The following is a 13080-nucleotide window of genomic DNA, read 5'->3' as shown; positions in this document are numbered from 1 at the left end:
ATACGAGTGTGTTTTGTGTGCTCGTAATGCAAGTGGCTATGTCCATGGAAACTTTGATAGTTTTCGTCATCATATACGACATAATCATGGAACTAGGTACCTTGAAGAATGCATACGTCGTGTTCCGCTTCAACAGTTGAAGAAAGAAAGCATCGGTGATCACTATCTTAAAGTGGACTATATTCCCATCGCTGAAAGAGATGGAGAAAAACTCTCAATGACGAAAATTGATTCTTCTATAGGACACACGGAGAATACACATGCTCCAGATCTTTTGATCCAGCAACTGAAGTGGACGACATTAGCCAAGGAATTCAATTACAATCGCAATATAATGAGTTCCGGTACAGGTGACTTGACTGACTGGGATATAGTTGTGAGAGAGTTGAATCATTACTACTTTCAGGGATTCCAGTATCTGGAAAATATGGGTTTTCGTACCAAGCAGCTATTCGTGGTGATGAAAGCTACGGCACTGAGCTACATGGAGAAAGCACTCCAGAACAAATAAAAGATATTGTTAATGATTGTGCGGAGAAGACTTCTGAATATCTATTGTTTCTGATGAAATATTCGGGACCAAACAGTCAAGACCTTCAGCGCCATTTTGATAATGTATGTGTAAAGGTAGATATAGCCGTTGCCATTAACGAGACGAATACTATTGATGGAGTTGACGAATCGGATGAAGATGAAGCGATAATGAAGATAGGATTTCATAAAGAAATGGCATACCTAGAGTTGCATAATATCTCAAGGAAGGTAATTTCACGGCAGTACGAGTTTGATGAGGACTTGCGAGACATAGAAATTAACAAATTCATGGCAACTAAGTCGACGAATAAGGATGGAAAGCCGAAGTGTGCTTCCTTGATTTCACCGTATGTTGTTGGATTGACTAAATCATGTCGCCTAGTTGCAGTGTACGGATTACAACTCTTGATTGAAAGAAGGAAAACTAGCGAGTCTTCTATCATAGACTTTCATAAAGCAGGTACGATTTTATATACCCACGTGTTTCGTTTTATAACTTTAGGAAGACATAATTTTTATGAAAATATTTGTAAAGCAAATAAACTTGTCCACCGAATGATGGCGGTAGAATAACAAGTCATTCAACCCGTCGGTTTGAGCCCAACTTTGATATCGTACAGTCCTGAGGGCTCTATCTTTCCTTATGGTAGAAAGCAGCAAGGCATTATGCAGTTTTCGCTGAATGATTTGATTCAACTATATCAAAGTTTGTTTCAACAATTACAAGTGCTCTTTCAGGAACTTTGCTTCGGTGTAAACGTAGAAGTGCTGCTGCTTTGTTAAAGAAGAACTTCACAACATAACCTCCAGTATACTTTCATGATTGTATGAAAGATTTTACCAAGGACAAATGTTTGTGCGTTCGGTCGTCATTGGGAGAACGGATGGATGGCGAGTACACTGGATGTGTCTTCTCTTCTCGTTCTAAAAACGAAAGATAGTTAGGTATAGTGGAACTCTATCGAACAATTAAGCTGATAATCTGAGGAAATCAGCGAGATTCCGTACAGCAACGTCTAAACATTAAATGTTAACGACACTTATGAAACTATTAAACGTAAAATGTTGAATTATTTCAATTTCAATTTTGCAATTTCTTACTACTAATTTTAAGTCCTATTGTCAGGCAATGAACCGCTTAATATTTGTTTCAATAAAAGACTGAATAAAAATAATATAAACATGGTAGAGCGAGAGGATCATGTAACAGGTTCAGCAATAGAAATGCAGGCTTAAACAATCTATTATTAACATGAGGTCTTTATTCGATAAACAAAGCTTTTACAAACACAATTTGATTGAGAAGGAATAATACGATGAGCGTGAAATATGTTTGGAAAGAAAAAACGATAATTATCGTTAAGATTTGTTGGTTTGTTCAATATTAATTCTAGAAGGAAGTAATAAAAGGGAGTGAGAATTTTGTTCTCTGCTCATCGTTGCTGAATCGAAGACGTTTCAGGTATAAGTTTCACAAATAAAGAATCTGAAAACAGGTTCATTCTCATTGTAACGTAATTTTTGTTTTGCTTTTGCTGTTACAGACGTAAAAAGACGCTTAAAATGCAGCCGTCTTTCGTAGCCGACGAAGAGGGCGTACCATAAAGATACGATGCTTTATTTTATCAAATATAATCTAATATCGCTTTCCAAACTTTGAAACTCCCAGCATGAACATAACAATTTCACGTTATGTTTCATATCAGGAGGCTGTTCTACAAATAAATAGCAGTTGGAAAAGTCTAGAGTCCTTATTTTCCAATATTAAATGGGATAGCTGGGCTAGAGTATCTTTTGCTTTTCTATACACACAAGAAGAAAAATGTTACCAAATCAGCCACTGTTTTATGGGTAATTCTGAATCTTTCTGTCTTCTTCATTAGTGTATGTATTATTAGGACGCATCCAGTTGAGACTCCGACAGAAGAGTCGTGAGGCGCTCGCTAATGGCAAAGGAAAATATCAATATCAAAATTAAATCGTTACCTGCCGAACGAATGCATTTGATTGAATCTGGAAACTAGGCATTTGAATGAGAGTCGAGTACTTGTGTAAAAAATCAGTTGAATAATTATGAACAATATTGAAAAAGTTTGCAAACAATTTGACATGTAAATGAATATGGACTTTGAAATAATCCAATTTACTTCAAGTTTTTTCCCTGCATGTTAACAATGTTTTTTTGCTAATCTCGACAATAAAATTCTGAGTAAACGATGGTTGGTTCTTTCTTAGCTTTCGTTTAATCCTTGTCCTTAATTTTACATGTATTTTTATTCGATCATGGAATTAAGCTGAGGTGATAGTATAATGAAATTAACGTTAAGTATGGATTATTGACCAAGATTCATCTCAGGAATATCATTACCGTCATATACAACGTGAAGCTTTTGATTTAATGAGAAAAGGAAAAGAAAATAGATAATGCAACCTGCCGTCGTAATAATTGTATTAGTTATAACGAGTTTTTTTGGATTCTTATACTGCATAATCATTATTAGCTCAATAAAACAAAAAAAGCGGAACAGGAATATGAATATAGTCAATACTACAAACCAGTTCCAAAAAATTATGTGTTTGTTACTTTGGTTCCCTGATCCGGAACATAATGTTTTCGACTATGTTTCCATCGTTATACAAAGGAGGATGTTTTCAGAGTTGTGTTTTCTTTTTCCAATTCTGAACGTCAATTTAAGGAGCTCAGAGTGGCAGGGTTATGTGGTCAATGAGAGAAATAGAAGACAGTAGGTAAATCTCGGGCTTACTGTGGGTAAGCCGTTTGCCTCAGCTTGAAGATTTCTATGTTCAGCAGGCTAAGTGGTTGTTTTGCTGATTAAGAATTACGTCGAATTGGTATAGATGGTTTGTAAATAGTTGCATTTAAAATAAAATAAAATAAAACAGAATTTTATGATTTAAATTTCCTTTGATGTTCAATTGCTACATTTTTTTGGTCTGTTGTTTTAATGAAATCGTTAATAAATAAAAAGTATATGATGGAAGTTTGTTGCATTACAGTAATATTTATATCTGTATAGATATTCTACAGTATTCTTTGCAAACTTTTATTTTTCAAGTAATCAATAAGCTACGTATCCAGAAACGATTACAGTATCTCCGCCATATTTGGGTACTGTCAATCCTCGAAAGAACGTTGTAGCAAGGGGTTGCTTTTCATAACTTACGTCCGAATGGAATCTCTCCAAATCAGTACGGTTATCTTCAATGTCAAAGGCTGTATATCGATCCGAGTAAACAACATGGAAATCAGATTTGGAAGGATCGTTAGGTCGAGCATTTGCTCCGTGAACGTGTGTTTTACCATAATATCGACCGAGTTGCTGAAATTCATCATTTGTCATTTCCTTTTGACCCGGAAAATATACAACGCCTCGTTCTGCGATTAATCTCGCGAGTTCATCTCTTTGTGCCTCATTCAATCTATTTAGCCGAAGGCCATGTAGGACTAGCCGCCAACATCTCGAGAAAGATAGTTTCTTCTTTTTAAAACATTCACGTAATCGGTATTGATTCATTTTTATTGCTCATAATGCTGTGATGTAATGTACTAAAGGAATGATTTTTGACATCCATAGGTTAAAATCTACAACCACTTGATCAGAGGAAGACTCAATAAGCAACTGTTCGACAAAATGAATAACAAAACAAAGTATATTATTTACTTACAGTACGAGTACGGTACGACCCCTTTACCTTGTAGTCGAAGCTCAATGTATTATATGCATATAAGGGAAGAATAATACCAATACAACAACGTTTACAAAAGTAATAAGTACTCATTTTATTTATTCAGAATAAAACAGCTAAAATAAGAACATTGTTTTTTGTTTCCAGGAAAAACTTTCTGTTAGGAAGAAGCAAAATTTTACTGGTCGAGCTAATCAACTTATTCCTTAAAAATAACTGCACTAGTCTAAATCAAGTATAGCTACACTGGAAATCCTGTCAACAATATTTTTTGTACATGAAACTCGGATTGAATATCAGCTTGGCGGTACAGTCACCCCACATCGCACTCCACCCTGAATTATATCTAAAGTTCATTAGTATTATTTCATAGATAGGGGTCATATACGTAAAAGCAAACTCTGATCAAGTGCCATGTCTGACCCAAAAGAATATCGCAAATTTGCACGATCTCGCACGATTTCTTTGGCAATTCTACTTATCTTCCAGCCTTTTTTTTTCACGAATTATTAGACATTAAACTTAAGCGTATGGGCTGAAATTACATCAATTGATTAGAATATATTTTTTATATAAAGATTGGAGCAGCTTGATTATCCATCAGTCAAATACAATTGCGGCTCAATAGAATCTTTCTTATACCCGTTTTGATACCCTTTGTTTGGTCTTTCTTTCTTTTGGGACGACACATTCAATTCCACTCGACCATTTTAAAATCTCTTATTTGTAGCAAAGATGCGTGTTTTTATAATTATTGCTCTTTTTATGGCTCTGTTGGACATTTCTTCTTCTTATCCTTACATTGATAAAGGTAATGCTAGTAGCACTTTTGCTACTATCCACAAAAGGAATAACGGTACAGCAGCAATTCCTACTTCCGCTTTTGGTATGAGAGCTCCTATTACAACTTCTTTAGTGGTTTCTGTTACCAATAACGCTACTAATTCTTCGTCGGTTCCTGATTCCAGTGGCGCTGGTTCTTCTTTTGTTGCTCATTAAACTCCTTTGAAGGGGCTTTCTTGGAGCTAGTGGTATTCCTTCTTCCATGCAGTTCGTGTTTCACCAAAGCGCTTTCGTTGAGTAATCCTGTTACTTTTAACAGTGCCACATTCCTTCTGGCAAAAATGCTTCAATTCTGATTTTAATCAGTCTACCTTCTTGATATACCTTTTCTTCTATTTGAAAAAATCTACTTTATTTTATTTTATTTCAATTGGTTTGTTTTCGTTTTGCAGTAATCTGTTGTCATATTCGAGAAGCTAGGAAGGAATAAAGAGTTTTTATCTGTCGTAGATATTTTTTACCTTCTTTCTTTTTCAAAGTTATTTCTTTATTTGCTTAAAGAATCCCCTATATTTATTTCATCTTTATTCTTAATCTTATTCTTTTTTTGACTTATTTTAATAGTGAATAGTTGTATACTGTTTGATAGATTGTTTTCATTTGTAGTAAGTAACAGCGTTTGTTTCAATGGGCAATAGCAATGCATGTGAAGCTTAATCATGATGATGAATAGGAATCCACTGCCGTTCTACAAAAGAAAAATAAAATACTACCAAACGAAGACAGGCTCACTCAAAAATTTTATGAGTGAGCCTACAGCACCCCGGATTCCCATGTTGTCTCCAACCATAGTACTAACGAGGCCCTCAGACGCTTAACTGCAGTGATCGGACGGGAACTGGTGTTTTCGCCTAGGTGTGGCCGTAGACACTGAGCTTCAAAAGATGATGCATTTATGTTTGATGAATGCAGTTCACCACTGGTTATTTGAAAGATGGTTTTTCCTAGAATGCATTCTGAGTAACGTTCTCTTCAGAAAGAATTTGCTACTTAAATGGTTAAAGTAACATATGTATACCGATACCGAGGAATAAGTGGTAAATGAAATAACGAAAGGAAAAGAAAGCTTATTTGGTTTGATGATAACTTCACCTCAACAAAACTTTAGCCCTTGTGCCATTGCCATTGCGGATGTATTTTTCATCTCTCGGAGCTAAAATGAAAGGATTTTATTTATTTTTATAGGGGGAACAAAAGAAGGCTTTTACTTTGGCTTTTCTTGCGCTTTTTGGTCTTTTTCTATCAAGATTCGATAGTTTTCACGGCTGACCTCTGATTTTTGTAGAGAGAAATTGATGGTTTGTTTTTCTCTTTTTCTTTAAGGATGAATGAAAAGCTGCTAGAGTTAGCCAAAGCAGCCGAATCTTCCTGTCGAGTTTCTTCTGCGAGTTCTGATACTTATTTACCGCAGTACAGCGAGCTCCCTTATTCACATTTGGATGATTTGGAAAAAGGTTGTTTATGTTTACATCCAAATCTCGTTCCTGAAAACAAGAGCGACGAATTGTCAATTGACGCTTCTGCTGCAAAATGTTTAGACTACTGGGATGCGTTCTGTGATAAAGTTAAGAGCGGATTCTTGTATATTTCTAGTCCAGCGGCATTCGCGAGAATTCCACCCGCTGCAAAAAAAACGATAAATGAAGGACTTCGAGTTTTTTGGTGCTTTTTATTCCCACTGATACTTGATTTTTCATTTTCATATTACGTTCTTAATTATTTAAAGAATAATATGCTGAAAGATACTTCCAAAAAGGCTCAGTACGGTGTAGCAGCTATTCTTATCGTCTTGGCCTTTTGGTTCTCTCTAAACTTGGTTTCAGGTATGTCAGTAGACGGATGATACTTGTTGAAAGCTTTGCTAATTAATAATGAATAGTTTTATTGGATTCCTTCTTTTTACTGATGGAATTTCTGTCGGGTTGGGTTGCCTATATTATAGGCTATGAATTGACATTTGAAGGAACCGAGTCGACGGAAGGAAATCAACTCCCACTTCATGCAATACCTCCTGAAAATATAGACGAGTCAAATGATCTAATAGCCTCAGAGATGAGGAACCATCTTCTGAATGTTTCGAACAGTATGCAAGACAACAAAAACCGAGTCACCTAGGGATGTTGAAAGCACCACTAATTTCAGAAAGTAGTTAATTCCTTCGGCTCTTTAATTTTTTAGACACCTTGTCCGTCTTACCTCTCCTCTGTCTCCTATCGATATTAATTATTGTTGGAAAAATGGTGATTCTGTTCTTGGAAATTATTTCCCATTCCTCCTTTTTTCGCTTTTTTTGTACTAGTTCCTTTCCTCTTTAATACTTTTGATTTTCTTATTTTTCCATATCTTTGCATGGACTACTTATATTTTACTTTGCATAACTGATGCCCTTAAATGCAATGGCGCGCTTGAAAGCTGCTATGGCTTCGTTTTGAATTTAAACAAGTGGGTATTTTGCTGGAATCGTGCATGAATTATCGTTGTAGCTTTAGGTTGGTTTTCGTCGTTATTGTGTGATTTATTCTTTACCCAAAAACCAAAGCGATTATAATGAGTTGAAAGTGTTAGGATTTGATTTTCTTACATATTGCGCTTTTCTTTTTTTCACTTTCAGCAGAGTATAGCTTTTTTTCTAATCGCGTTTTGCTACTTCTTCATCGCATTCCATTCTTCCTTGTGTTTGTTTTTGAGTAACTTGCTTCGTTTTTTAACTTTATTTATTTTGAAATTTTGAGATTTCAGTTGTTTTGTTTTGTTTTGTTTTTTTTATATATATATATATATTTTGGTAGCTTCGCAGAGATATTTCTTGGTGTTTTCGCCTAAGTGTGCAGCAAATAATGACACACATGCATCTATTTCATAGTGTATACATCACGTTGATCAAGTCAAAACTCTAGATAGAAATGAATTTTGACCTGACATTAATCACCTTTTGAAAACAGATCATCACGGGCAAAAGTACATCCATATATCAAAATTGCAAGTTATATTGAAGACAAAATTGCATATCTATAAAAATTAAAAAAAAAGACCAGAGATATCACAATTTTAAGGTAGATTAGATTATTTTCCGGTCGCTAAATGTAACGGACAAAAGGTACGGTCGCGAATTTTTATTATATGCGTACACCTTTCCTAGATGAAGAAGTAAGAGATAAAAGACTAAAAAGAGTTAAAGATGATGAATATACGGAACAGAAGTCTTTTTTAATCAAAAACCTATCTAGCATCATTTATCCAAGAATTTGGCGACTATCAAATTAAGATTTTGGAATAACTACAATAGCTAGACGATTCACACGGATATTGTGTGGGAGTTGATTCATTTCCAATTATTTGATATTTTTGAGATTTAAGTACTACTAAAAAATACAAAGGGGGAACTTTTGTCCTTTAAGCATAAACTAACCTTTTGGAAATAACCACTGCTCGAGTTATGTAACAAAAAAAAAGAAAGCATTGGAATCTGCTTTTATGTCAAACCAACAAACTACTCAAGTTAAGCTTGAGTGAGCAATTATGTTTCATCTCTTCTTTTAAGCTTTTCCATTCATTTCTACCTTAATAAAATCCTCTGATTCATTTATTCATTCTACTTTTTTTTCCGATATTAATCGGATACAATTACAACATTAATAAACTATTTTTTATAGCTATTGAAATGCCAATAGGATTGGCAAGTAAAGTTACATCTGACTTCAACTTGCGATATCCCTCGGAGTCGTGTTTTGCAGGATGACATCTTTAATTAGGGAAATCGCATATCATTGACATTCCGGACACGAGCTAATTATTATGATTTCTCTTAATAAGGTTTATGCTCAGATCTCTAAGGATCTACCGACAATATGCAGATTTTTGAATGGAGCTATACAAGCTATACCTTAATAAATAAAAGATAAAAAAACAAAAAAAATATAAAATTTGTTGAAACACCAAGAATGGACACAAGACTCACAACTTTCTTTGAAAATACCTTCACTTCCCGAAGCAACTTTTTGCTGGCCGCCTAGAATAAGCGAAATGATTAATTGTGAAACTGATTGAACATGCTCAGTAACAAAAACAAGCTTTTTTTGGTCTTATAAACAAAACTATCCTCATGTTAGTATGAATGTGAGGTTGACAAAAAAGAACCACTTCTTTCCGATAGAACATATAGAAGGGAAGCTAGTTTGATTTAGCTAGTATAAAGTGTAATTAGCTGAACTTCAAACTGGCCTGAGACTTCTCCTTTCCTTTTCCTATTTTAGTGATCGCATAAGCTCGACATAATTAATTTATTATTGTTAAATTATAAAACGTGTTCATCAGATAGAGCTCATAGATATAAGAATGCTTGTCAAGCGGAAAAAATTATAGCTATATTTTCTGCAAATGGAATCACTTTTACTACTTATATAAATACGACTAATCTCCAGAAAGTTAGCCAGATTAAACTTCCAGTTTGAAGGTTACGACTGTCAAGTCATAATTTGCATACTTTTCATAAAGATAGCTAACGCAGGTATTTGTTTGTATCATGTATTTTCTCTTTCTGATAGTTTCCAACTGTAAATCCTAAATCATGCAAAGGGATTAATTGAAGTCTCAAAAAAAGAAAAGATTGTAAGAGATTACTAAACCGGCTATTGAAATATAGAAATGAGTGTAGAGTTTTGCTGGTAATGAGGTTGTCAATAATGCTACTAATGTTGCTTCTGCTGCCTACGTCCGTTCTGCTGTCCGTGACTTAAAGTCCTACATCAAGTCCAAAAATTATTGCAGCATTCCTGTTGGTTATACAGGCGCCGATATTCCCGTTATTCGTAATGAACTCACTGCTTACTTAACCTGTAACACTACCAATACCCCTCAGGACAATGCTACAGAGGCTGACTTTTTGGGTTACAATAACTATGAATGGTTTGGTGGCTCTAATTTCTATGCTTCCGGTTATGCTGCTCGTACAAATGAGCTCCAAAACATCACTGTTCCCATATTCTTTTCTGAATTTGGCTACAACGTCATTCACCCCCGTATCTTCACTGAAGTCTTCCAGGCGATTTACTCCAAAAACATGACTGACGTTTAGAGCGGAGGTATTGTTTGCGAGTTCTCCGAGGAGGTAAATGGCTATGGGTTAGTCAATATAACTTCTACCGAAGAGCGTGTTTAAAGTGCCGATTTTGACAATTTACAAAAGCAATGGGCTACTGTCGATCCCAAAAAGGTGTCGAAGCATTCTTATCAGCCTTTAGGTAATGCTCCCGGATGCCCTGCCAGAAACGAAAGTAGCTGGGCTGTCACTTTCGAGGCCTTCCGGTCACTCCTAATGCCTCTTTATGCGACGATGCTGTCAAAAACCTTCGTTGCTCTGTGGATGTCGACCCAGAAGGAGCCAGGATAGGCCAAGTTTTTGGTGAATTGTGCTATTATGACCAAGAGACTTATGCGCTGATATTACCAGTGACTCCTATAATGGCCGTTATGGAAATTTTAGTGGTTGCACTGAAAAACAACAGCTTAGTCTTGCTGTGGACGCCTATACCAAGAATCATCTCCATGATGCTTGTAGTTGGGGTGGTATTGGCATCCTATCTTAGATCAATTCTAGTCTTGAAATTATTTTTATTTTAAAATAAATATAGAGTTCTTTAATGTTTTAATCCTTCTTTTCTAGTCTACATTGCGAAACACTACTTTTAGACTATAGAAGCCCGCCAAGGAATAAAACGGTACCACCATTCATTAATGTCTGAATATGATGTAGAATTGAGATAGTAAAAAAAATGGTACAGTAGTATGGTACTCCTTCACGTGAGCATTGCCTATTCATCATTGTCCAACAAGGACTTGTTTAAGTAAAGATACACTTGACGGAAGTTGATTAGCGGTACTACTAATTACTAAAACTTTTCAGTTAATACTTATACATCAAAGGATCCGTCGTCTATGAGACGCTGAAGGTATGAAGACTTAGAGTAGAGCCCTTTGGTGTCATACATATAGATTCATTCGAAGGGATAAGCATCTCTTTATAATCATTATACATTTTGTGGAAAACCGCCTTCAAGCAAAAAAAAAGAAGACTAAGCTAAACCGTTATGGCATATTTTGGGCTTTCTTCTTGAAAGCAAGTAATCCAAAGCTTGTGGACCAACCGTTCTCATTGAGTAACTGAGCATTTTTTTTTTTAATCCTTTTAATAGATTAACTCAACCTGCTTCAGGAATATAAAATTTGACGGGCTATAAGTTGTGAACATCAGACAGGCGAATTTGAATTCGATATGCTTTGAAGACCGAGCTACCGAGTTTCAAATAGCCTTTGCGTCATAAGGGTTAGTGAGTCATCCATGTACATATATAACTGCATGCGATGGACAACGATAGATCAGTGAATTTCACCCATTCTTTGCTTACCAGTTCCCACTATGGATATTGAAGATTACAATATCATTTCGAATTACAAGAGGGAATATGCCACTTATATCATGCCAAATCATAAAGAAGTTGATGCTTACATAGATACACCAGCCGTTACTTGGGCTATTATTAGTACGGTGATTGACATGTTAGGTGACCAGGCGAACTATTGGAATTATCAAATTCAAGGATTAAACAACCACGTTAGCGTTTGGCCTACTGAAGCAAGCATAAACATCGAAATCATATCCGAACTGGAGGATGCCGCTAAACGTAAGCTTAGAATACATGGTTTCCCTATATTAGAAGGAGAAGAGTACCCTGAGGAAGAAATGATTCAAAACGGGCGGCCCCTTACCGCTATTTCTGATGATGTTAATCTAATCTGCGACTGCTGGCTGGATTATACCACGAAATTAGGGTTAATAAGAAGTGGAAACTTTATTAAGAATGAAGCGTGTAAAGAGAGTGCCCGTGACTTAGAATTGTGGCGTTTCTGTCATGATTGACAGAACTCAATTGAAAGATGGAGAAATGCTATATGAAGCTGCTCACTAGTCATCTTCATGGCTCAATATAGCATCTCTATCTTTTCACAGTGTCCATTTATTGCGGGTGTCATATCCAGGACTCTATAATTATAAATGTTGATAAATATAACCATAAGGAATTACTATCTATTCTATGTCACGTTAATAATTCTCACTGTTTATGAGAATAAAAATCAAGTGGAATTATCTACGATTGTAGAATTGTATACGTTAATTGGACTTAGTTATACTGCGTATCTAGATGGTAGTAATGTCCAGGGATCTGATTAACTAAATTGAAAGTAGGAAGACGATCTTATTTAGCCAGCCCAGTCGAATCTTCCAATCTGAAGAATTCGACTGTGGATTCATAGTTTATATATCTTCGCTGAGACAACTAACGTAATCTATTACTTTGTATAACAAACTTTCTTTGTATATAAGACTTCCGTCCCGAAAAGCTTTCCGATTTGTTAAAATCGTATTTTCTTTGTTTGTTTACCATTTGTAATATCTCATCCTTTAGTCTTATTACATTTGCTAATATTTAGCAATATGCTCTTATGATAGTGTGTCACGGGAGAAATCTCACACGTTATGAGAATGTAAATCGAGTGGAAGTAATAAGTACAATTACAAAATTGTCTATTGGAATTGGACGTGTTAGTACTACGTAGAGTAATAGTAATATGTCCAGGGATCTGATTAACTAAATGAAAACGACTAAGTGTCAATCTTATTTAGCCTGATCAGTCAAATCTTCCAATCTAAAGATTTCGACTGTCGACACACATATATATATTATTCTGTATATTTGCCATCGTGACTGGCTTCTCTAATTAATAGCAATAATCACGAATTGTAAATTTTAATCGGAGTTTCTGCATTCAAAGAGAAATTTGCATTTTGAAATTTTTGTTTACTTATTATCAAGCACAATTCTTTAAGCTTATGAATATTAACTGATATTAGCTAATATTCCATTCTTATAACGGATTGTTATATTATGAATGCTAACGAGGGACCCAATTATGACATAGTGTATTTAGTATATATAA

The 13080-nt window shown here is 35.2% G+C and overlaps 6 protein-coding genes and 1 non-coding gene across 7 annotated transcripts in view; 5 read left to right on the top strand and 2 right to left on the bottom strand.

The window, feature by feature from the left end:
- SPOG_05015 (uncharacterized protein) overlaps positions 1 to 1694 on the top strand; it is a gene marked incomplete at its 5' end in the record, with an annotated part of 2279 nt that extends 585 nt beyond the window's left edge. Inside the window, 3 exons of the mRNA XM_013167471.1 lie at positions 8 to 344; positions 407 to 994; positions 1041 to 1694. Of these exons, the coding sequence (XP_013022925.1) occupies positions 8 to 344; positions 407 to 994; positions 1041 to 1093 (978 nt within the window). The 3' untranslated portion in view covers positions 1094 to 1694. The remainder of the gene's footprint in view (positions 1 to 7; positions 345 to 406; positions 995 to 1040) is intronic.
- A 1893-nt stretch (positions 1695 to 3587) lies between these two features.
- On the bottom strand, positions 3588 to 4070 carry SPOG_01603 (uncharacterized protein; the record flags this gene model as incomplete). Its single annotated transcript, XM_013166706.1, has 1 exon — positions 3588 to 4070. One exon carries the CDS (start codon positions 4068 to 4070, stop codon positions 3615 to 3617), a length of 456 nt encoding a protein of 151 aa, XP_013022160.1. The 3' UTR covers positions 3588 to 3614.
- A 907-nt stretch (positions 4071 to 4977) lies between these two features.
- SPOG_01602 (uncharacterized protein) lies at positions 4978 to 5241 on the top strand (the record flags this gene model as incomplete). Its single annotated transcript, XM_013166705.1, has 2 exons — positions 4978 to 5128; positions 5159 to 5241. 2 exons carry the CDS (start codon positions 4978 to 4980, stop codon positions 5239 to 5241), a joined length of 234 nt encoding a protein of 77 aa, XP_013022159.1.
- A 594-nt stretch (positions 5242 to 5835) lies between these two features.
- On the bottom strand, positions 5836 to 5950 carry SPOG_16174. Its single transcript, XR_001203074.1, has one exon. It is a non-coding gene; the product is annotated as a 5S ribosomal RNA (ribosomal RNA).
- A 238-nt stretch (positions 5951 to 6188) lies between these two features.
- SPOG_01601 (uncharacterized protein) lies at positions 6189 to 8012 on the top strand. Its single transcript, XM_013166704.1, has 2 exons — positions 6189 to 6908; positions 6965 to 8012. The coding sequence occupies exons 1-2, from the start codon at positions 6410 to 6412 to the stop codon at positions 7198 to 7200; spliced, it is 735 nt and encodes a 244-aa protein (XP_013022158.1). The 5' UTR covers positions 6189 to 6409; the 3' UTR covers positions 7201 to 8012.
- Positions 8013 to 9607: 1595 nt separating this feature from the next.
- SPOG_01600 (1,3-beta-glucanosyltransferase) lies at positions 9608 to 10670 on the top strand (the record flags this gene model as incomplete). The annotated part of the gene is made up of 5 exons (XM_013166703.1): positions 9608 to 9628; positions 9740 to 10117; positions 10160 to 10192; positions 10271 to 10389; positions 10535 to 10670. 5 exons carry the CDS (start codon positions 9608 to 9610, stop codon positions 10668 to 10670), a joined length of 687 nt encoding a protein of 228 aa, XP_013022157.1.
- An 805-nt stretch (positions 10671 to 11475) lies between these two features.
- On the top strand, positions 11476 to 12219 carry SPOG_01599 (uncharacterized protein). The gene has a single exon (XM_013166702.1). The coding sequence runs from the start codon at positions 11501 to 11503 to the stop codon at positions 11999 to 12001; it is 501 nt and encodes a 166-aa protein (XP_013022156.1). The 5' UTR covers positions 11476 to 11500; the 3' UTR covers positions 12002 to 12219.
- The last annotated feature ends 861 nt before the right edge of the window (positions 12220 to 13080 follow it).

This window comes from Schizosaccharomyces cryophilus (genome assembly GCF_000004155.1).
Source record: "Schizosaccharomyces cryophilus OY26 unplaced genomic scaffold supercont4.2, whole genome shotgun sequence".
Taxonomy (NCBI): Eukaryota; Fungi; Ascomycota; class Schizosaccharomycetes; order Schizosaccharomycetales; family Schizosaccharomycetaceae; genus Schizosaccharomyces; species Schizosaccharomyces cryophilus.
This window is presented reverse-complemented; position numbering and strand designations above follow the sequence as displayed.

Excerpts from the sequence above, each read along its gene's own strand:
- SPOG_01601 (XM_013166704.1), top strand. The coding sequence starts at position 6,410 with ATGAATGAAAAGCTGCTAGAGTTAGCCAAAGCAGCCGAATCTTCCTGT. Across the intron at positions 6,909-6,964 it reads CTCTCTAAACTTGGTTTCAG|TTTTATTGGATTCCTTCTTT; the intron begins GTATGTCAGTAG and ends AATAATGAATAG.
- SPOG_01599 (XM_013166702.1), top strand. The coding sequence starts at position 11,501 with ATGGATATTGAAGATTACAATATCATTTCGAATTACAAGAGGGAATAT.